Raw genomic sequence first — 21357 nt, 5'->3', positions numbered from 1 at the left:
TCCTCTATCTAGGGTCATGAGTTATGAGGATCAGAGATGTCTTGGACTATATCTACTTGAGTTACACAGGTATAGAGACACTTTACTGGGGAGAGCTAGAGAGAGGCAGTCCCACAGACACATTACAGATTTCTTTTCACTAGATATGGGACAGCCAGAGGAGCAGCCACCACTGCAGAGCTCGTCCCACACTCATTCGACCACTACTGGCACTCTCATCGACCGAGCATTGGAGCTACAGAGATACAGACGACCGCGACTGAGGAGAGGAGCTACACAGCATCGACGGAGACTACAACAGAAGATTCGAGCCATACTCTCTCGACATCCAGAGTGCAGATGAGGATGGATCCTCACCATTTCTTCCATCTTTGTTTCACACACTGTTACATCCAGTTTACCGCGTACCTATTGTATCAGCTGCTACACCCACGTAGTTTTAGATTGTAGTAGTAGTAGTAGTATTTTGTTCCACTTCTAGTTCTTTTCTAGTTCTTTTGTACCCAGACATGGTATTAGATTCACTATTTTGTAACTGATTGGTCTCATAGGTCATTTTGGCCTTTTGAAGACGTTAATATAACATTTCATTTCATTTCATTTCTCTCTCTCTCTCTCTCTCTCTCTCTCTCTCTCTCTCTCTCTCTCTCTCTCCAGTAAAGTGTCTCTATATCTGTGTAACTCAAGTAGATATAGCCCAAGACATCTCTGAACCTCATAACTCATGCCCTATAGAGAGGACCGAAACCCTCTCTGAATAAGAAGTGGGAACAACCCCATATCTCATAGTACACTGTGCAATGACATATGTAATGTAGCTCTGTCTCTGGCTCTAACTGGCATAACCGGCCTATTCTGCTGTCTGCTTGTATCCCTCTAAATCTACCAATCTCAATCTCCAGCTGATGTGAGGATGTGCATATCTGACCAATGGTACACCGCAAACCATGAGACATATGTGTGTCCATGTAGCTGGGCTCAATCACAAACCCATCTCTTGTGAGGTGGAGAAGATGCTCTCTATAGAAAGCCATCTTCGTGCCCAACTCCTGTGGTGGCTCTATCCATGTCCTTCTGGTATCCAGCTGGATCAAGTCCTGACGAATGAGGTCTAGTAATCTCCACCCATGTAAGAGACATCGAGGGTGCCTGGAGAGAGAGAGAGAGAGAGAGAGAGAGAGAGAGAGAGAGAGAGAGAAATGAAATGAAATGTTATATTAACGTCTTCAAAAGGCCAGAGTGACCTATGAGACCAGAAAGTTACAATGTGGTGGATCTGATACAAAGTTAGAGTAACAAGATGACAGAATGACAAAATGACAAAATAAAATACTATGGAATCCTAAACTGCTGAGTGTGAACTAAGCAGCTAAACAGCTAGCTGGGATAGCTAGATCAAAGGAGATCCAGCATCCGTCGCTGGCGGATCTTACCAATCTCCTCCATGGTCAGTAGTCTGACCGGGCGTCGTGCATGTCAAGCCAAAGTGATTCGAATCCTCTGATGCAGCCTCCGTCGATGTTGTATAGTCCTCCGCAGTCGTGGGCGTCTAGACCTCCCCAGCTCAATCGCTCGGTTGATCAGTATGCCTCTGGTGTAAAGCGACGAGCTCTGCTGTGGTAGTAACTCCTCCGGGTGTCCAGTGGCAGCTCTAAAAAATTCTGTGATCTGCCTCTGAGAGTGGCTAGCCTCTCCTCTTATCAGGCTCTCTCCGTGTCTGCGAAGCTCGAGCAAAAACAAACCCAACCATATGATCCTCGTACCACATGACTCTAGAGAATGGCCCAAAGCCCTCTCTGAACAAGCAATGGAAGCGGCCTCGTATCTCGTAGTAGACGGGGCAGTGGCATGTGTAGTGCAACTCTGTCTCACGCTCAATGTCACACAGGGGGCATGTCCTGGCCTATGTTGGTACTCCGCTGTATCTCCCACTCTCCATCCGCAGCTGGTGTGAAGATGTGCGTATCTGGCCAATAGCACATCGTATTCCATGAGACAAGTGGGTGTCCATGTATCTGAGCCTTGACACAAAACCATCCTCCGTAAGCTGGAGGAGATGCTCTCTGTAGAAAGCCATCTTCGTGCCCAGCTCCTGTGATGGCTGTATCCATGTCCTCTTGGTGCCTAGCTAAGTCAGGTACTGGAGAATGAGCCTGGTGATCTCGACTGTGTAAGAGTCAAGGAGGGCGCATCCAGTGAGTACTGGAAGGGAGCCAATCTGTCTATGCTGAACCCATGCGCCTGAAACCGTGATGTTATCTCCCCATACCAGCATGCTGTATCTCCCTGCATGGCTAACTGTCGAGAGGACTCAAGTGCAAGGCGTGCATATCTCTCTATGGAAAGTTCCCACATGTGGTGTATGAAGGAGACAAATCTGGTGAGCGCCTCAACCACTAGTGGGGGGGCAGCTAGCTCTACTCGTACAATAGCACGTGGTACTGAAGCCTTGGCTCTAATGAGCTGCGAGATCATAGAGACCAGAGGCTTCTCCATGTCCCCCATCCATCACTGCGGCCTGTCCTCCCGTGATGATCCAGTGAAGGTCCCCAAATCTCAGCTCCATAGAGCAATGCAGAAGCCACCAAAGTGTCAAAGAGCCAGAGCTTCATGCGAGGCTCCTGAAACTGAACCTGTGAACACATCCTTTCCAATCTACCCAATGTTGCATGGGATCTAGTCTCTGCTGCCCTCCTCAATGAAAATGCTGGCCCACTAAAAACCACTCCAAGGTAAGTGTAAGCATCTGTATACTCCACCTTCTCCTGGCCGTATGTGAATGCAAGCGCTGACCTCCTGATTTCAGCTGAGCTAGCACTGGCTTTGGTTTCTTGGATTCCGAATGTATGGAGCAAGTTTTCTGATCCGGGTTGACACTACCCGAGGTATGTATGTTGTTGAGGGGGTCACGAGCTAAAGGCTCTAGAATATATCTCCTTTTGGTTGTGCAGTCATGACCGCCAGTAGGTGTCTGGATAAGGCCACCTGGTCTCAACCGAGCCACAGTGAGCTAGTGCTTCACATTGCTTTTGTTGCCGAGTATTGGCCTTGCGGGCTAGACTTGTGCCCTACCTGCCTGGACTCGGCCGAGCCAGAGCGTCGAGCTATACCCGCATCGCCAATGGAGGCCATGACCGCTTCGCTAGTGGAGGCAATGATCGTTTCGTCAGTATGTAAGCCCCATAAGAAGGCAACCTTTGTGCTTACAAACAAGCGGATACCACAAATGGAAAGGGAGATGAAAGAATGGAAAGCAGAGACGGAGGGATGGTGGAAAGAGAAGGCCAACCTTCTTCAAATGTTTCTCAATGAAGGCGCGCAATGGAAGAAGGAGAAAGAGGACTTGCACGAAGAGGTACAAGCACTTAAGGCGGATTCACAAGCACTTAGAGAAGAGGTCACAGCCCTAAAGCGAGAGCTTGCGGATAGAGGAAGCAGTGGACTGGAAGAAGGGGAATTCTAGCCCTCGGTGATAGAGGAGATCAAGGTCATCAAGGAGCAGGTACTGATGATCACAGAGGAGCAGAAACAGAAGGTGGTAAAGACGTCTTCGTGGATGGATGTGATCACGAAGACGCATAAGAAGGCGGATAAGGCCGAGAAATGGAGAGAAGTCGCTAAGAAAGAGAAAGGGAAAGAAACCACATCTGTCCCTACTCCTACAATCATCAACATGACTCTAGAAGAAGAGCAACGAAGGAAAACTAGAGCCTTGCATATAAGAGTAACCGGTCTAAAAGACCGAGATGATGTGGAAGGGGAAGTCGAAGAACTTCTCCACATGATGGGTAGTGAGGCTACTCATACAAAGGCACGGAGGGTAGGGAAGAAGACACAAGGCAATGGGGAGACTTCAAAAGGGAGAGCTTTAATCATCCGTTTCCCATCCATGAAGGCAAAGACAGACTTCTTGAAGAAGCGCCCTACACTAAAGAAAACGGGCATATTCCTTGGAGATGACCTCACTCTCACACAGCTTGCACATATGAGAGAGGTAATGCCAAAGATTCAAGCGGCAAGGGAGATGGGAAAGACGGCCTTCTACAGAGATGGCCGGGTGGTGATTGTAAAGCGGCGCTCCACATGACGGTGCGAGACCTATGGGACCACACTCAAAGTTGCCACCTGGAATTGTAATGGATCTATGCGCCTTGATGTGGGTGCTTTTGAGGATAGTTTTACAGGAAGAGACATCATCTTCTACTTTGAGACACAGCACGCCCCGGGGCAATCTATGCCTCACATTAGTGGATATAGATGGGAGACAGCCTCTAGACAGGAGACACAATCAGAGCACAGAGGGCAGAGCTCAGGAGGAGTGGCAGTGTTATTCAGAGAGGAGTTGCAGCCATTGATACATATAGCCCGCACGGATCAGCAAGCTAGGTACATGTGGGTGAGATTGAGAGCAGAGACACGTAGATATCTTTACATTGCTAGTTGCTACTTTACCCCAGAGGACAGTCCCCCTTCTCTATTTTGGATGATGACATATGGGAGTTCTCTAGAGATGGTGACATCATCATTCTAGGGGATTTCAATGCTAGGACTGCCCATCATCAGACAGTATTTTATGATACTTCAGAGGAGATGCTGAGAGAGTTGGATGTTGCAGAGACGGGCCTATCCAGACTATCAAATGATGGAGAACACACTGAGTATGGACGACACTTGATAGACATGGGGACTGCACATGGATTGGCCATCTTGAATGGCCTACAAAGATTTCCCGCTGCGGGGGTTTTTACATGCTTTCCACACAGACATTGAGCCAGCACAGTGGATTATGTCATGGCACAGCCGAGCCTCATCTCTAGTATCCACGATCTCACGGTTGGACCCAGACCTGTTGGTGTGGCAGTGGACCATGCTCTTGTGTCGTTGACCATCTCTTTTCAGTTTAGTATAGCACACAGGCTACGTGAGGCATGGAGGCTCTTTCATGAGCACTCCCCTCCCCTGCCATCACTTCTATAGAGGCTTGGGGCCAGCATGCATCATCTTTGTACACAGTTCCTGAGCAGCCCCCCCCTTCCCGACCTCCCCGATCCGTGCCCACACACATGTGATTTTTTCACCGCGGAGATGGTAAGGAAGGCCATTGACAGGATGAGGACTGGGAGAGCATATGATCATGATGGCTTAGTGGCTGAGTATTTCACGCATGCCAGAGATTTACTAGCAAAGCTTCTAGCAGTTATGTTTAACCGTGCCATGTGTGAGGGCTTGCCTGATACTTGGAGCCTATCTACTATTGCACCTATCTTCAAGTCGGAAGACCCTATGGAGCATGGGAACTATCACACTATCATGATTGGACACACATTGGCACGGTTGTACGCATCTATTCTTGAGCAGCAGCAGCTGAGTAGATGGGCAGAGAGGGAGGGGATACGTGCAGCCGAGCAGGAAGGTTTCAAGAGGGGTTTTTCTACTCTTGCCCATATCTTGACACTCAGAGCCATCATTGAGGAGGCCAGATCGCGTGGGAGACAGATCTATTGTAGCTTTGTGGATTTCCGCAAAGCATTTGACACAGTGCCCAGAGCTAGATTGATCCGCAAATTACAGCAGATGGGGGAGAGAGAGAGAGAGAGAGAGAGAGAGAGAGAGAGAGAGAGAGAGAGAGAGAGAGAGAGAGAGAGAGAGAGAGAAATGAAATGAATGAAATGAAATGATATATTAACGTCTACAAAAGGCCAAAATGACCTATGAGACCAACTGATTACAATGATGAGTCTAGTACCAAGTCTGGGTACAAACAAAGAAGACTACAAACAAAGAAACTGATAGGAGTGCTACCGACTCCTATGGGTGGCTGGTAGGCTGATCAGTGGTATCATGCAATAAAGGTACAAAGTGGGGATAAGTGTCACCATGATACAATATAGCAGTAGCATGAAGCCTATCCTGATCGACACTCTGGGTGTCGTGCTAGAATCCTGTGGATCCTCTGCCGCAATCTCCGCCGGTGCTGCGTGGCTCCCCTCCTCAGTCGCGGTTGTCTCGATCTCCCTAACTCTATAGCTCGATCAATGAGAGTACCACTGGTGTGTGTATGGGTGGGAACCGAGCTCTGTGATGGTGGTGTCCCCTCTGCCTCTGTGGTACTCAGGCTGAAGAAATCTGAGATGCGTCTCTGAGACTGTCTCTGTCTTTGCCCACTCAATAGAGCGTCTCTATGTCTCTGTATCTCAAGTAGGAATAATCCGAGACATCTTTGATCCTGATATCTCATGACTCTATCTAACGAGTCAAAACCATCTCTGAATAAACAATGAAAGCGTCCCCGTATCTCATAGTAGACTGTGCAGCGACATATGTAGTGAAACTCTATCTCTGGCTCTGCATGGCATAACCGACATATCCTACTATCTGTTGGTATGCCTCTGAATCTACCTATCTCAATCCCAAGCTGGTGTGAAGATGTGCGAATCTGGCCTATAGCACATCGATGATCGTAACCCGTGAGATAGATTGTGTCCATGTAATTGGGCCGTGTGACAAATCCGTCTGTCGTGAGTTGGAGAAGATGCTCTCTATAGAAAACCCTCTTCGTACCCAACTCCCGTGATGGCTCTATCCATGTCCTCTTGTTATCAAGCTGGATAAGATCCTGCCGAATGAGTCTAGTAGTCTCCATCCGTGTAAGAGCCAAAGAGAGAGAAATGAAATGTTTTATTATATTAACGTCTTCAAAAGGCCAAAGTGACCTATGAGACCAAAAAGTTACAATGTGGTGGATCTGATACAAAGTCAGAGTAACAAGATGACAAAATGACATGATAGAATGACAAAATGACAAAATAAAATACTATGGAATCCTAAACTGCTAGGTGTGAACTAAGCAGCTAGACAGCTAGCTGGGATAGTTAGATCACAGGAGATCCAGCATCGGTCGCTGGCGGATCTCATCAATCTCCTCCATGGTCAGCAGATGAGTGAGAAATGAAATGAAATGTTATATTAACGTCTCAAAAGGCCAAAATGACCTATGAGACCAATCAGTTACAAAATAGTGAATCTAATACCATGTCTGGGTACAAAAGAACTAGAAAAGAACTAGAAGTGGAACAAAATACTACTACTACTACTACAATCTAAAACTACGTGGGTGTAGCAGCTGATACAATAGGTACGAGAGAGAGAGAGAGAGAGAGAGAGAGAGAGAGAGAGATGAAATGTTATATTACATCTTCAAAAGACCAAAGTGACCTATGAGACCAGAGAGAACATGACACACCACCATATATTTCTCACATGACATGTCTAAAATGTACACTCAACATGTCTTTTATGGAATTTACCAGCTAGACCCCTCAGCAGCACTTGGAGAGACACCAACCCTCAGCACCTTCCCACACCGTACTCACTCAGGTAGCACTACATGCTCTGGGACTGTACCCCAGAACAGATGGTATGATGACCAGTGCCGAGAGCTCTATAGACGACTCCGTATACACACTAGATGAGATCATTGAGCAAGAGGCTTTCTGACACCGTAAAAAGCAGGAGTTTGAGGAGCCCTAGGACTAGAGTTGTATCACCTACTCATGACCCGTGACTTAGCCGTGGCATGGGGCCAACTACGGATCCCTGCCCATTGACCCCAATGGTTGCCCCCAAAGATGCCAGGACTACGCACAAAGACTCTATCAGATACCTGGACAGCCAACGATTCCAAAGCCTCCAAGTTTGGCCACATCCACCTTCTTTACAGCCACATGGTGGAAGGGGCTATCTGTCTCGCATAGAGCATGGCCGCTCCGCAGATCACACAAGCATGGAGAGTGAGTACCTCATATGCACCCTCACACCATTCATTGCCTTGCTCTTTAATAGAGACTAGCAAAGGACTCCCCAGCAGAGTCTACTTGGCACAACAATGTGCCTATTCACAAGTTTAGAGACACTGTTGACCCACGCAACTCCTGACCATCATGATTGTCCATAAATTCGCCAAAATCTTTGGAGCTGTGCTGGAGGCCCAGTTGAGCTCATATGCAAAGAGTGAGGGCCTACAAGCCACAAGAGACGCCGGTTTCAGACGAGCCAAACGTATACTCACTCTGTGTTGCTTGATTGATCAAGCAAAGGGGCAGAGAGGCGGCCATATTGCTGCTCTGTGGATTTCCCCAAAGCCTTCAACATAGTCCCACAAGACTCTTCTAGCGCTTGCAGACAATTGGTGTGCCATTAGAAATAATTTGGGGGATCTACTCTCTCTTTGAGGTGAAAGACCGAGTACGCTGTCCAGAAGGCACCTCAGAGCCCATTGCTAGCACAATTCGTGTGAAGCAAGGGTAACCCAAGCTCACCTACTCTGTTTGGCCTCTAAATCGACAAAATATCAGAGTACATTCTTCACGCAAGAGGCACAGGCGTGGATCTAGTAGGTGCTCCAGTTCACATTATGCTATATGCTGATGATATTGTCTTGGTCTTTGAGTCACAAGAGGGACTAAGCTCCATCTACAGGCTTTGCACCTGAAGAGGACTCACATACATCCTTCTACGAACATAATCATAAAACTTGAGGAAGATGGAGAAAAGACCTTATCATAAATCTTGTTGAGCCTGGATCACCTTGTCTACCAGCTCTTCCTCGAAGCTGCATGCCCAATGCTCACTTGACAAAACCATAAAAAACAATGCCTCCTAATGTGAAGTTGGAGCACTAGTCACGTTTCCCATGCACCATAGAACCTCACCTGATTATCAATTCGCCGGGATTCGTGCAAAGATGTCCCAATTACATGCAGACCACCAACTGCCTTCACTTCGTCACCTTCCTTGACGCAATGGGCTTGACAATCTTTCAAAACTGAGAGATATGCAACCGCAACAGCAGCACCCAAAGTAATAGTTTCTGCCCCTTGACAGCCAGCCATTATCTCCAGCTCCTGCTCGGTCTTTTGAAGTGGAAGGTCTAAGAACGAGGCAACCTTCCTTTTTGCCTCAGTGTAATTCAAATTCTCGCCACCTTTCCCAACAACATACTTGGCTATTCCAGAACACAAGTTAACAAGGATTTTCATTAAGACCACCCATCACCATTCAAGAGACACTGGTGTCCGCACCTGTCACAGCTGCTTTAGCAAGTTTAGCACGGCTTGCTGGACTAAATCTAACCCTTGAGAATGCCTGTACAACAAAGCCAGTTGTACAGCTAATAAGAGTAGAAAATTTATGCAATGTGTTAAAACAAAGCACTGTCACCTACAATGGACGGAGCAGCAGCCACAGCACCAACAGCCTCTTTTGTCAACATTGGGAGAACCATTTCTTCAATAGCTTCTTTGGCAAGCATCTGTACAGGCAAATATCCATGTCAAACAGCAAACCTAGAGTAAACTTTACACAGGGTTCACAGCTTACTTCTGGATTTCCTCCAAGAATGATATCAGTTCCTCTACCAGCCATATTTGTGGAGATAGTAATGGCCCGTTTCCTTCCAGCCTGGGCAACAATTTCTGCCTCCCTGGCTGCATACTATTAAGAATTGAAGCAACATTAGTACTCTACAAGGACCTGATATGAAAGGAGTCTTGTAAATAAAGTATCCATGTTTCTAGACTCAATATCTAGGATACAACAGCCTTACCTTCGGTCGAGCATTCAAAACATTATGCAAAAGTCCAATCTCCTTTAAAAGTTCAGAAAGTATTTCTGACTGCTCAACACTGCAAAATTATGGATGCAACAGCAATCACAAAGGCTTTACAGACAAGAACAACAATGAACTTGACATACAACTTTCAAAGTTTACCCTTTTAATTGGAGCTCAATAAAAACAACTAGAGCGTCCTGTTACGTAAGTCTGAGCACCTTTACAAATGCAACCTATGCATGAATCCTAGGCATTTGCATTCATATCTTATATAACCCCTGCCTATTTCAATTGACCGCAACCTACCAGAAGCATAGGAGCCGCTCTCCCGGCAATCACCCCCGTCCCTCTTATATGCCCTCTATCCTTATGCAACCTCACAACCCCCTGGTATATCTTTATCACAATGGACAGAGCGATTCTTTTTTAAACTCCTTTCAATCATCCAAGCCACTTCTAGCTACTCTTTTCTTTAAGAGAAAACTTTATCACCCTGAAGACTGTGAAATTCAGTGTCAGAAGCACAAATAAAGACAATTTCAACGACACAATATAACCATCAGCTGCTGGCTCACAGCTATTGAGGATCCACAGATATGGCATGATTATGCAGAGCGACTTTAGGAGGTGCCAGGGCAGCCTCCTATCCCACAGCCACACGAGCCACGCCCCACGTGCTCCTCCTTCTTTACAGCAGAGATGGTAGAGAGGGCCATACGCCGCATGCAGCACAGACGATCAGCTGACCATACTGGATTACAGAGTGAGCACATCATTTATGCGGCCTCCACTATAGCCCCGTTGATTGCACATGTCTTCAACCGGGCTATAGGGGAGGGCTTCCCAGAGGAGTGGACACAGCACACCATAGTGCCTATCCACAAATCTGGCGACACCCTGGACCCAGGGAACTACAGGACTATCATGATTGGCCACACGATGGCCAAGCTATATGGAGCAGTACTTGAGGCACAGCTCAGCTGCTACGCAGAGACCGAGGGTTTACGAGCCCCAGGCCAGGCAGGTTTCAGACGAGCTTTCTCCACCACTGATCACATCTTCGTTCTGCGCTGCCTCATTGATGGGGCAAAGGCGCGGAAGAAGAGGCTTTACTGCTGCTTTGTGGATTTCCGCAAGGCCTTTGACACAGTCCCACGCGAGAGACTCTTCCAGCGCCTTCACAGCATTGGGGTACCAACAGAGATGATTTTGGCCATATATGCTCTCTACGAGAGGGTGACGGGTCGAGTTCGTTGCCCAGGCGGTTTTTCACAGACCATTGCTAGCACCATTGGTGTTAAGCAAGGATGCCCACTCTCCCCGACACTCTTTGGGCTCTACATCGACGAGATCTCCGACTACATACTGCGAGCAGGGGGAGAGGGGAGCGACTTGGCAGGTACTCCGGTCCACATCATGTTATATGCTGATGATATTGTGTTGATTTCAGAGTCACCCGAGGGCTTGCAACGCCATCTTGAGGCCTTGGACGAATTCAGCACACACAGGGGGTTGACTGTGAACCTTGGCAAAACCAAGGTTATGATCTTTCACACATCCAGTGCAGTAAGGAGCGCTGCCACCTTCACAGCAGCAGGAGGACAGGTTGATGTAGTCACCTCCTATGTCTACCTTGGCATCACATTCACCAGCCTACCAGGACCCTTCACTATGAGGCAGGCTGCTGCTGACAGGCTCACCCGAGGATATGCAGCTCTGACCATGCTAGAGCGGAGATGCCACCAGGCACACTTTCAGGAGCCCCGCACGAAGGGGTGGCTTTTCGACACCTTAGTCACCCCGGCCCTGATGTACTCGGCGGCAGTATGGGCACCAGGATTGACAGCTGACCAGTGGACACAGCTTGAGAGGCCACAGGTATGTATGATCTCACGCTTGCTCCGCAGCAAGAAGACAGTGCCACATGACATTATTAGAGCCGAGCTCGCCACACCACCTATGGTTGTAGAGGCACTATTCCAGACAGTCTGCTTCATCCAGAGGATGAGAGAGCTACCTCCTGACAGACTTACTCGTAGAGCATTTGAGGCAGCTATACAGCTAACAGAGAGTGGGCATGAGAGAGCATGGTACTCACAGGTCAGAGCATGGTTTGAGGGACACGGTCTTGACATGGAGAGCCTACCACCATTCCAGTACGACCCCCACTCACCATATGTTCACCTCTCTCGCAGTGAGAGGAACTTGGTATTGAGACAGGATCTGTGGCAGCTATACACTAGGAGAGTCTGGGAGTCACCCGGCTTGGGGACGAGGATGTCAGATTACAGAGACCAGTTTCTCACCATATTGTCTGGGGGGTTCATACAGAGACCACGCTATATGGACACATATATGCCACATAGCTCACGGGTGGCGATTGGTCAGCTGAGAGTGGCTTCACACAGGTTAGAGATTGAGATCGGGAGACATATTGGTGTTCCCAGGGAGGAGCGAGTCTGCAGAGCCTGCACAGAGGAGGTGGAGAGTGAGGAGCACTTTGTATGTAGATGCAGAGCATACACTGAGATCAGAGGCAGGTATGAGGCCTTATTCAGAGGACAGCCCACTCTCCGAGAGATCATGGACTCTCGAGATCAGAGACAGCTCGGACGTTTCTTACTAGAGATACAGAGCCATCGGGACACACTACTACAGCCACACACAGCTACACAGACAGAGGGGAGACAGTCGCAGCTCACAGACTTCTTTCAGAGGATTGCCGCCCCTCCCTCACCAGACACTCAGAGGGGAGTGACACTCCCACAGGCGGAGGTGAGCCGAGCTAGACGGCGACCACGAGTCACAGGCTACAGGGGCGCGAGCTCCCACCACCGACAGATCGAGGAGATCCGAGCCCGGGAGCGCCGTGCCACTGAGGAGCGAGTAGCTCAGATGAGGGCCAACCCGACAGCTTTCATCCGGGTAGCCTTGGCACCAGCCCCGCCCATGTACCACATCTTACATCCCCCCATTAGTACAGGATGGAGCTAGATAGCTTGATGCATTCCCATGATTGTACTACATTGAGCACATAGACATGCATATACCCCTAGAGATAGAGCTCCATCCCTCCTCAGATACTCCACTACCTACATTCAGTTCAGTTTTGTATCACTTTTGTTTTATTTGTCTTTCCGATAGACGGATGACATACACACCATGTACATTTGATTTGTCTCATAGGCCGATTTCGGCCTGACATAGACGTTAAAAATCTTTCTTTCTTTCTTTCTTTCTTTCTATCATGCTCCTCGTGATAGCTTTCACAAGGTGGTCCATCATGTTGCATCTTAAACATTCATTGGTCTGTTTGTAACCAAAATCCTCAGCAAACTGCTCTCTCTTGCTCACATCAGATACTCTTGAGCCTTTGAGACTCCATGGAGGGAGCCACCGCCGCCTTGATGGAAGGGACACGTGACTCAAGCTGAATACAGCATGTAAAAGATGCCAAAATTGACACTAACTACTGAAGCACCCCAAACGTTTCTCGTAACCATCCAAAAGATAACTTAAAAGCAGTGTACCTATCATCTATTTATAAAGCGAGCAGCATCAAAATCTTCATACCGTAGGGCCACATATTCATTCACCAGGATCAAGTGGAAATCCCGCCATCAAGGCAAAGGCACACTCAAGTGAAGATAAACAAACAGCACAATGCCTCTTCCCATCAGACAATCCCTTCAATGCTTCCATCTGTGATGGTCGGGGTTGACTTAAGCCAATCCCTGACCTCGCAACGTGTATGAGAGCATCCAATTGATCTGGCAACAGGAGCTCTCTGAGAGAATTTACAAATACCGTCCTGACAATCTTTGCTTTCATATCAAAAGTCAAGACTTCTCCATTGCCTGTTAATCCTCAAAAATCCCAAAAAGCTCACAAAAAGTTCACTTTTTTATGGCCCTGCGTGCAAGAAACCTCTGCACCCCAGCCTCTCAAAAGGAGAAATACTGATGTGGGCAGTGGACCTCACTGCTACAGTACATCTCGCCACACCAGCCAAGCTCATTGGGAAGAGACATGAGAAACGAAGATGAGATGGGGCAGGTGGTAGCGGTGGTGGAGATGACGGAAGCAGCCACAGGGCAACACCAGGCAACATGAAAGGTACAAAGGGAGCAGGGCACAAAAGTGAAAACAGATGGCGGCAGCTAAAGGGGATGGTAGTGGGCCTCTGCTAGAGCAAACAGGGCAAGATAGCAAGACCACTGGCGAGGTGTTTCTAAGTTGGTTATTATATGTACATCTAGATTAAGTAAATATAATTCTGAAGACAGGCACATAAGAATTACCATTGTAGATGCAGCCTCAGAGCATGACTAGAGTACCCTTCACAAAACATCCATTAGACCAACTTAATAAAGGGATACCTGAAACAATTGAGCAAGTTTTTGGTGACAGATCTGATACGGCCTAATGTTTCTTCATATGGTTCTCCAGTTCCCATTGTTGAGAGAAAAGGAGGCATGTGTCAAATCCACATAGACTATCCAGTGAGGAAAAGTCTCAAGTCTCAAGCATATAAAGTCTCAACAAATGCGCAGAAACAACAATCCCTAATTGAAAAGTCTCCCAAATAGGCCTAAACTACAAGTACATAGTGAGGGTTGCAGACTCAGTAAAAAACAAGTACATAGAACAAATTCTCATTTATATGGAGGATTCACCACCTCATCTTTTAATTAATTGATAATAAGAAACGCTACGATATAGTTGAGTCTCGATCACAAAGATACATCAAATCAAAATGATGGAAACATGGTAGCTGCAAGGACGGACCTGGTTGTTCCCACAAGTACTGGTCGTCCATGTTGATACATTTGTAATACCTCTTCCCTCACCCCAAGCCATTTTCCTTCCATGGTCTACACAAAACCATGATTCCTCAGTTTTTTTCTGGCCTTAAAAGAAAGCAACAAGAAAACAAGAAATGAAATAATGACAAGAAAATACTACATACTGGATAAAGTTGAAGTGGAAGATCGACTCTGATATTTGGTAAGTTGGTTGGAACCTCTACCACAGGCATTTGAAAGATGCTTAAGAACTCTTTCTCCTGGCAGAAAAAGTCAGAAATCAATTTTACAGGCATTATGTTGACCGTATCTTTATCAACTTGTGCTCTAAACCTTTGCCCAGAACATCTTCAAGTGTGCCTCTTACCTAAAAATTAGACACTGACAAGGAAAAATATGATGTGAAACAATTAGAATACTTTTCACGTTGCTTGCATGAAGGCACATTTTCTGTTTACCTCCGTTTTTGCTGTACCTGTCATGCCAGAAGTTTTAGAGTACAGCCTGTATAAAGATTGGTTCGTAATTTGTGCGGCAACAACCGTCTCTTCCTGTAACAGAACGCCTTCATTAAAGCAGCTATATTTCCCCTTTTCTAGGGCAGAACCTTTGTTATTTCTATACCCGAATCTCAACGCCTTCTTTTGCTTCAACAGATTGATGAAGACCATCTGACCATCTTCTATTCTCAACAACTCGTCCCGTAAACTGCAATAAGTAAAAAAATTCAGCTATGGATCTGCATGCTGACATTCTTTAGGGAAATACAAAGTTGAACCTTTCATTTTACTCCCATTTAGGAGGTACTTTCTTGGGAAAGAAAACCAAAAGAAATACCTCATCAACAATCTGTACAGCACCATCCTTGACAATATAATCTACATCACGCTGATAAAATTCTTTGGCACAAAGAGCAGACACAACAAATCTGTCATACATAAACAAGGCAAAGTAAACATGCATCTTACTACTTTTCAACTATGTTTACTTGATTGAGGAAACAAACAATAAGGTCCAGATATAACACTTGCCCTCTTTGAAGGGAAAGAATGTATTAGCACCATCTGTGAGTACCTGGCCCAAGGATCTTTCTCACTCCAAAGATCATCTGTATCCAAAGCAAGCTCTGCAGCAGTTATGCCTTCCTCAGTGAGCTCCACACTCTTCTCCATAGGCTGTGTTGTATAATGCTGCAAAATTGTTAAACAACATACTAAAGTTTAACGTTGCTCTGACGTCAATGCCAGTATTGGTCTGTACCAGCACGAACAACCACATTAATTAAATATTAAAACATTATGTTGCAAAAAAGTTCAATAGAAATGGGAGAATGACACGCACAAAAAAGATAGACCACCACTACAGACAGCAAAATTTGTGTTAGTCTGCATGCATGCACGTGTGCACAATTTTATTCTCTTCTCTTGTTTTTTTTTTTTGTGTGTGTGTGTGGGTTTGAGGGAGGGGGGGGGGGGGTCAGCTCTCACCTGTTTTCGTACTAGCAACTCTGCTACTTTAGCAGCAACAGGAAACCTGACAACATCCTTGCTAGACTGCAATGGAAGTTCATGCATAAAGAAAATACAATCGCTATTAAGCATCGTTCAAGTTGCACTTCAGAAACAGAAAAGAGAAACAGCAGGACGCTTAACTGTGGTGCTAATAATCAAGGGGTTTCGTCCCTCATCAATGAGCACAGAATCCACCTCATCAACAATAGCATAGTTGAAGGGCCTTGGCCTGTATCAAAGAACTTTTATTTGGCTAATAAAGCGGAACACCTCGTATATAGAACAAAATCACGTATAGAAAGCAGAAAGAGCACCATCGTAGTACTTGAGCTTCCTTTTGCTGACTTATATTATCTCGCAAGTAATCAAACCCAATTTCCTGATAATAACACAGAGTCAAGACGATCAACATTTCATTTCTATCTACAACCTTAAACCGCTTGAATGCCTTACAAGAATACTGTGAGCTTCATATAATTCAGAACAGGAACAATCCTTGATAAGTTAGTAAGCAAGCATTCATGCATTGGCTACAAGATACTTACAAACACTTGACACATTACAGAAATGGCTAGAAAAGCTCAAGTAATTCAGGAACAAAAGGGAAAAAAATCCTTTTTGCTTGGTCTAGCGGGATAAACAACCATACTGTATGATTTGACACCCTATGACAAGACCCTCTCAGTCTGTGATTGCAGCGAAGAGCTGCCAGCCAATCAAGCAAGGTTTAAACCTAATTTTAGGCAGAATGACATTATCTTAGAGCATGTAGAAATGATATGAAATGTTATATTAACATCTTCAAAAGGCCAAAATGACCGGGTGCCCAATACAAGAGGGTGATATAATGGGTGATGAATCCATCCTCATCTATACTCTAGATGTCAAGATAGTATCCCTCGGATCCTCTGTTGTAATCTCCATCGATGCCGTGAAGCTCCTCTCCTCAGTCATGGGCATCTCAATCTCCCTAGCTCCAATGCTCGGTCAATGAGAGTACCATGGGTGTGAGTATGAGCTGAGCTTTGCATTGGTGGCTGCTCCTCTATCTGTCTAGTGTCTGGTGTGAAGAAACAGTAATCTGTCTCTCCGATCGTCTCTCTCCAGATCTCCTCAGTAAACTATCTCTGTGTTTGTGTAACTCAAGTAGATATAGTCCAAGACATCTCTGGTCCTAATAGCTCATGACTCTGGAGAAGGGTCCGAAGCCTTCTCTGAATATACAGTGGAAGCGACCCTGTATCTCGTGTACCAACATATATAATGCAACTCCATCTCTGGCTTTGTATGGCATAGGCGGCATATCCTCCTAGCTGCAGCCTGCTGGTATCCCTATGAATCTACCAGTCTCAACCTCAAGCTGGTGTGAAGATGTTCGTATCTAACCAATGGCACACCTATGCCCTCCTGGTCCTCATCCTGTCAATGGCCATCTTTACCATCTCAGTGGTAAAGAAGGTACTTGTAGATGGCTAGGGCTCAAGAGGATCCAGAATGGGTGTCTCTCCATGGACCGTATATAAGGATGTCCTACACATTAGGGGAAGTAATCACTGGGGGGAGGGAAGTGCTCATGAAAGAAACGACATGCCTCTTTTGAGTCTCTACTCAAGAACAACTGATATAAGTCTCACTCCATATGAGCTAGGAACGCTCGCTTCTTCCGTCGCACAAGGCGCTAGAAGGCTATCCGAGAGTGTCTGTGATTGATGACCCCTACGAGAAGATCCCTCTAATGCCGTGCTCCCATATCTCTACACCTCGTCATACCAACTGTTCATAGTCACAGGGGACGCCCATTTTTGGGCTTCCTGTCCCACTTTTCCGTCCAGCCCTCTTTTTTACACTACAAATCCAGCCCCGTCCCCTGACGCGTCCCTTGTGATTATGCAACTATTTTGAGGCATGCTCCTAGAACGGAGTCTCTGATCAAGCTGAGTGTGTGGGTATGCCTCTGCTACTGCATCATGCAATGTCTCGGTCAGTAAAGTGATGATCTCCTCCACTGAGAGTCCTCGCTTGGCTGTTGTTCATAGACAACTATAGATCTCCTCTACATAAGCAGTCGGCCTTTGGTGTAAATGTATAGCGGGTATGTGTCCTCCCTGTACTATACTGAAAGGAGATGGAAAGTGTCAAGAGAGCATGATCCACTGCTATACCCACTGGTCTGGGTCCTACTATGAAATCTTGAAGGCAAGGGATGAAGCTCGGTTGTTCCATGACATAGTCCATTGTGCTGGCCCCACGCCTGTGTGGAAAGCATGTGAAACCGGCCGCTCTAGGAAAACGTTGTAGGCCATTAAGTATAGCCGGACCATGTGTAGTTTCCATCTTCGTGAGATGTCTCCCATACTCTCTCTACTCTCTATCCTGTGAATGTTTGTCAAGCCCCAAATCTCCTACATCCAGCTCTCTAAGCATCTCCTCTAAAGTGTCATAGAAGACTGTCTGAGCATTGCACGTCCGAGCATTGAAGTCCCCTAGTAGGATGATATCACCATCCCTGAAAAACTCCCATATGTCATTGTATAGGATAGAGAAAGGTGAATGCCCTCTAGACCCTGGCATAGATTGATGTTTTGGGGGGAAAGTAGCATATGGCAATGTATAAAAATCAGCCTATGTCGGTTCTCAGCCTCACCCACATGTATCTAGCATGATCATCTCTTCGTACAATGTGTAGAAGTGGCAATCGCTCCTCTCCGAATAATACTACTACTTCCCTTGGTCCTCTGCTCCCATACTCATATCTCATCTCAATCCGCCAAGCTCCCTCCCATCTATATCCCATCCCATGTGGCATCTATATTCCGTCTCTGAATAATACTACTACTTCCCTTGGTACTCTGCTCCCATGCCATCTTCAGTATGGTCTCATAGGTCTCACACCGTCATGTAGTACAACCACCACCCAACCATCTCTCCAGAAGGCTATTTTCCCTTCTCCCTTGCTGCTGTAATCTCTCGCCACCTGCGAGAGGGTGAGATTATCACCGAGAAAAATACTTGTCTTCTTGAGGTTTTGCCTCTTCTTCTTCAAGAACTTATCCTCCAAGGAGGGGAAATATAGTATGAGTGCTTTGTCGTTTGAGAACTCTCCCGGGCCTTCACTCCTCTTTCAGTGCAAGAAGGACCGTCAAATACTATCAGATCCTCATGCATGGACGCCCTCTATCTCCTAGTAGAGAGACTTTAAGTGCAAGAAGGATCGTCAAATACCATTAGATCCCTACTGCGTGGAAGCTCCCTATCTCCTTGAGGAGTTCCTTTTTTTGTTGATGGCTTTGGGAGACTGAATGTTTGGTTAAAATGAAGCCAACTTGCCACTTGTGAATCACTGCAATAATAGCAAACTCAACTCTAGATAACACTCAAGTCTAGGCACAAAGGGGCACAATTTACCTCTCAAGGCATTCCCCTAACACGGGCCCCTTGCCGTATTCCTTGTTATATGAGTGAACAATTGCACCTCAGCACGCAGAGTTCACCTCTCAAAGCATTCTCCCCTCAAGAGGTGCCCCTTGCAGTATTTCTTGGTATGTTCAAGAACAATCGTGATTGCAGTCGTTCTATGAGCCCACTCACACAATCTAGTAAACAATTGGCACCCTAGCCTTTATTTAATACGTCTAGGGGGCCCCAAAGCTACCAAAGTTTACAACACTGTCCTGCAAGCACTAGGCCCATCAATCCCTACGACTGTCCAAACAGCTTGTCACGCCATCAGTCCGTCCGTACAGCTCACGGTGTCAGTCTACCAGGTCATTGTATAGACAGCACACCATGTCAGCAGAATGTACGACGAGCCACGTCAGCAGTCCTCTCTCTCACAAAGCGACGTTGCTCAAAGAGTAGATAAAGGATATAAGAGTCATCGGGTTACTGGAGAAAAAGTCTCCACACCCAACATAAATGGAGAGAACTATGAACCAAGATTCAGCACAAAGAAGAAGAGCCACCCCCTTCGACAAGATTTGGAGAGCCAGCAAAGACCTAACGAGCGAGCGAGAGAGAGAGAGAGAGAGAGAGAGAGAGAGAGAGAGAGAGAGAGAGAGAGAGAGAGAAAGAAAGATTTTTAACGTCTATGTCAGGCCGAAATCGGCCTATGAGACAAATCAAATGTACATGGTGTGTATGTCATCCGTCTATCGGAAAGACAAATAAAACAAAACTGATACAAAACTGAACTGAATGTAGGTAGTGGAGTATCTGAGGAGGGATGGAGCTCTATCTCTAGGGGTATATGCATGTCTATATGCTCAAGGTAGTACAATCATGAGAATGCATCAAGCTATCTAGCTCCATCCTGTACTAATGGGGGGATGTAAGATGTGGTACATGGGCGGGTCTGGTGCCAAGGCTACCCGGATGAGAGAGAGAGAGAAGGCCCATCCTTAAATTCTCCTCCAGATATGATATGATATGATATATTAACGTCTTCAAAAGGCCAAAATGACCTATGAGACCAGCTGATACAAAGTGGTGAAACTAGTACAATGTCTGAATACAAAAGTACAAAGGTACTGAATGCAAAATAAAAATAAAAATGAGAAGTGTGTAGTGACAGTGAAAATGAAGTGTAGAGTAAGTTCTCAATGACACTCCGGATGTCGTGCTAAGATGTCCCTGATCCTCTATTGAAGTCTCCGTCGATGGAGTGTGCTCCTGTGTCTCGGTCGTGGTCGCCTCGACCTCCCAAGCTCAATCGCTCTGTCAATGAGGGTGCCTCTGGTATGCACGCGAGCACAACTCTGCGCTGGTGGCTGCTCTCCTGGCTTTCCCGATCCAAAGAAATCTGTGATCGGTCTTTGTGACTCTCGTGTCCCATGTTTCCTCAACAGACTATCCCTATGCCGCTGTAGCTCAAGTAGATATAAGCCAAGGCATCTCTGATCCTCATACTTCATGACTCTATCTAGGGGTCCAAAGCCCTCCCTGAATAAGCAATGGAAGCGCCCTCGTATCTCATAATACAAAGTGCAGTGGCATATGTAATGTAATTCGGTCTCTGGCTCTGTACCGCATAATTTACATATCCTGCTCTCTAGTGGTATCCCTCTCAATCTGCCCGTCTCAATCTCCAAATGGTGTGAGGATGTGCGGATCTGACCTATAGCGCATCGCAAACTATGAGACAGATGAGTGTCCATGTAGCTCGGACGAATCACAAACCCATCTCCCGAGAGTTGGAGAAGATGCTCCTTGTAGAAAGCCATCTTCGTGACTGGCTCTACCCATGTCCTCCTGGTGTCCAACTGTATGAGATCCTGACGAATAAGTCTAGTGATCTCCATCAGTGTGACCGGTAGTGAAGGTGCATCCAGGGAATACTGAAACGGAGGCAGTCTATCTAGGCTGAAACCATGCCTCTGAAACCAAGAGGTCATCTGCGCATACCAACATGATGTGTCTCCCTGCATCGCTAACT

General features: G+C 46.5%; 1 protein-coding gene across 1 annotated transcript in view; it reads right to left on the bottom strand.

Moving 5' to 3' along the window:
- LOC147420630 (protein translocase subunit SECA2, chloroplastic-like) overlaps positions 1-21357 on the bottom strand; it is a 130541-nt gene that overhangs the window by 44260 nt on the left and 64924 nt on the right. The window contains exons 11-25 of the mRNA XM_086505100.1: positions 16241-16305; positions 16068-16155; positions 15903-15968; positions 15490-15605; positions 15253-15343; positions 15040-15123; positions 14874-14966; positions 14580-14675; positions 14399-14484; positions 9605-9683; positions 9379-9492; positions 9224-9310; positions 9081-9144; positions 8712-9004; positions 8556-8611 (exon numbers count right to left, since the gene is read on the bottom strand). Coding sequence (XP_086361226.1) covers positions 8556-8611; positions 8712-9004; positions 9081-9144; positions 9224-9310; positions 9379-9492; positions 9605-9683; positions 14399-14484; positions 14580-14675; positions 14874-14966; positions 15040-15123; positions 15253-15343; positions 15490-15605; positions 15903-15968; positions 16068-16155; positions 16241-16305 — 1478 coding nt within the window. The remainder of the gene's footprint in view (positions 1-8555; positions 8612-8711; positions 9005-9080; positions 9145-9223; positions 9311-9378; positions 9493-9604; positions 9684-14398; positions 14485-14579; positions 14676-14873; positions 14967-15039; positions 15124-15252; positions 15344-15489; positions 15606-15902; positions 15969-16067; positions 16156-16240; positions 16306-21357) is intronic.

Source organism: Adiantum capillus-veneris, chromosome 28 (genome assembly GCF_014529385.1).
Source record: "Adiantum capillus-veneris isolate H3 chromosome 28, ASM1452938v2, whole genome shotgun sequence".
NCBI classification, from domain to species: domain Eukaryota; kingdom Viridiplantae; phylum Streptophyta; class Polypodiopsida; order Polypodiales; family Pteridaceae; genus Adiantum; species Adiantum capillus-veneris.
This window is presented reverse-complemented; position numbering and strand designations above follow the sequence as displayed.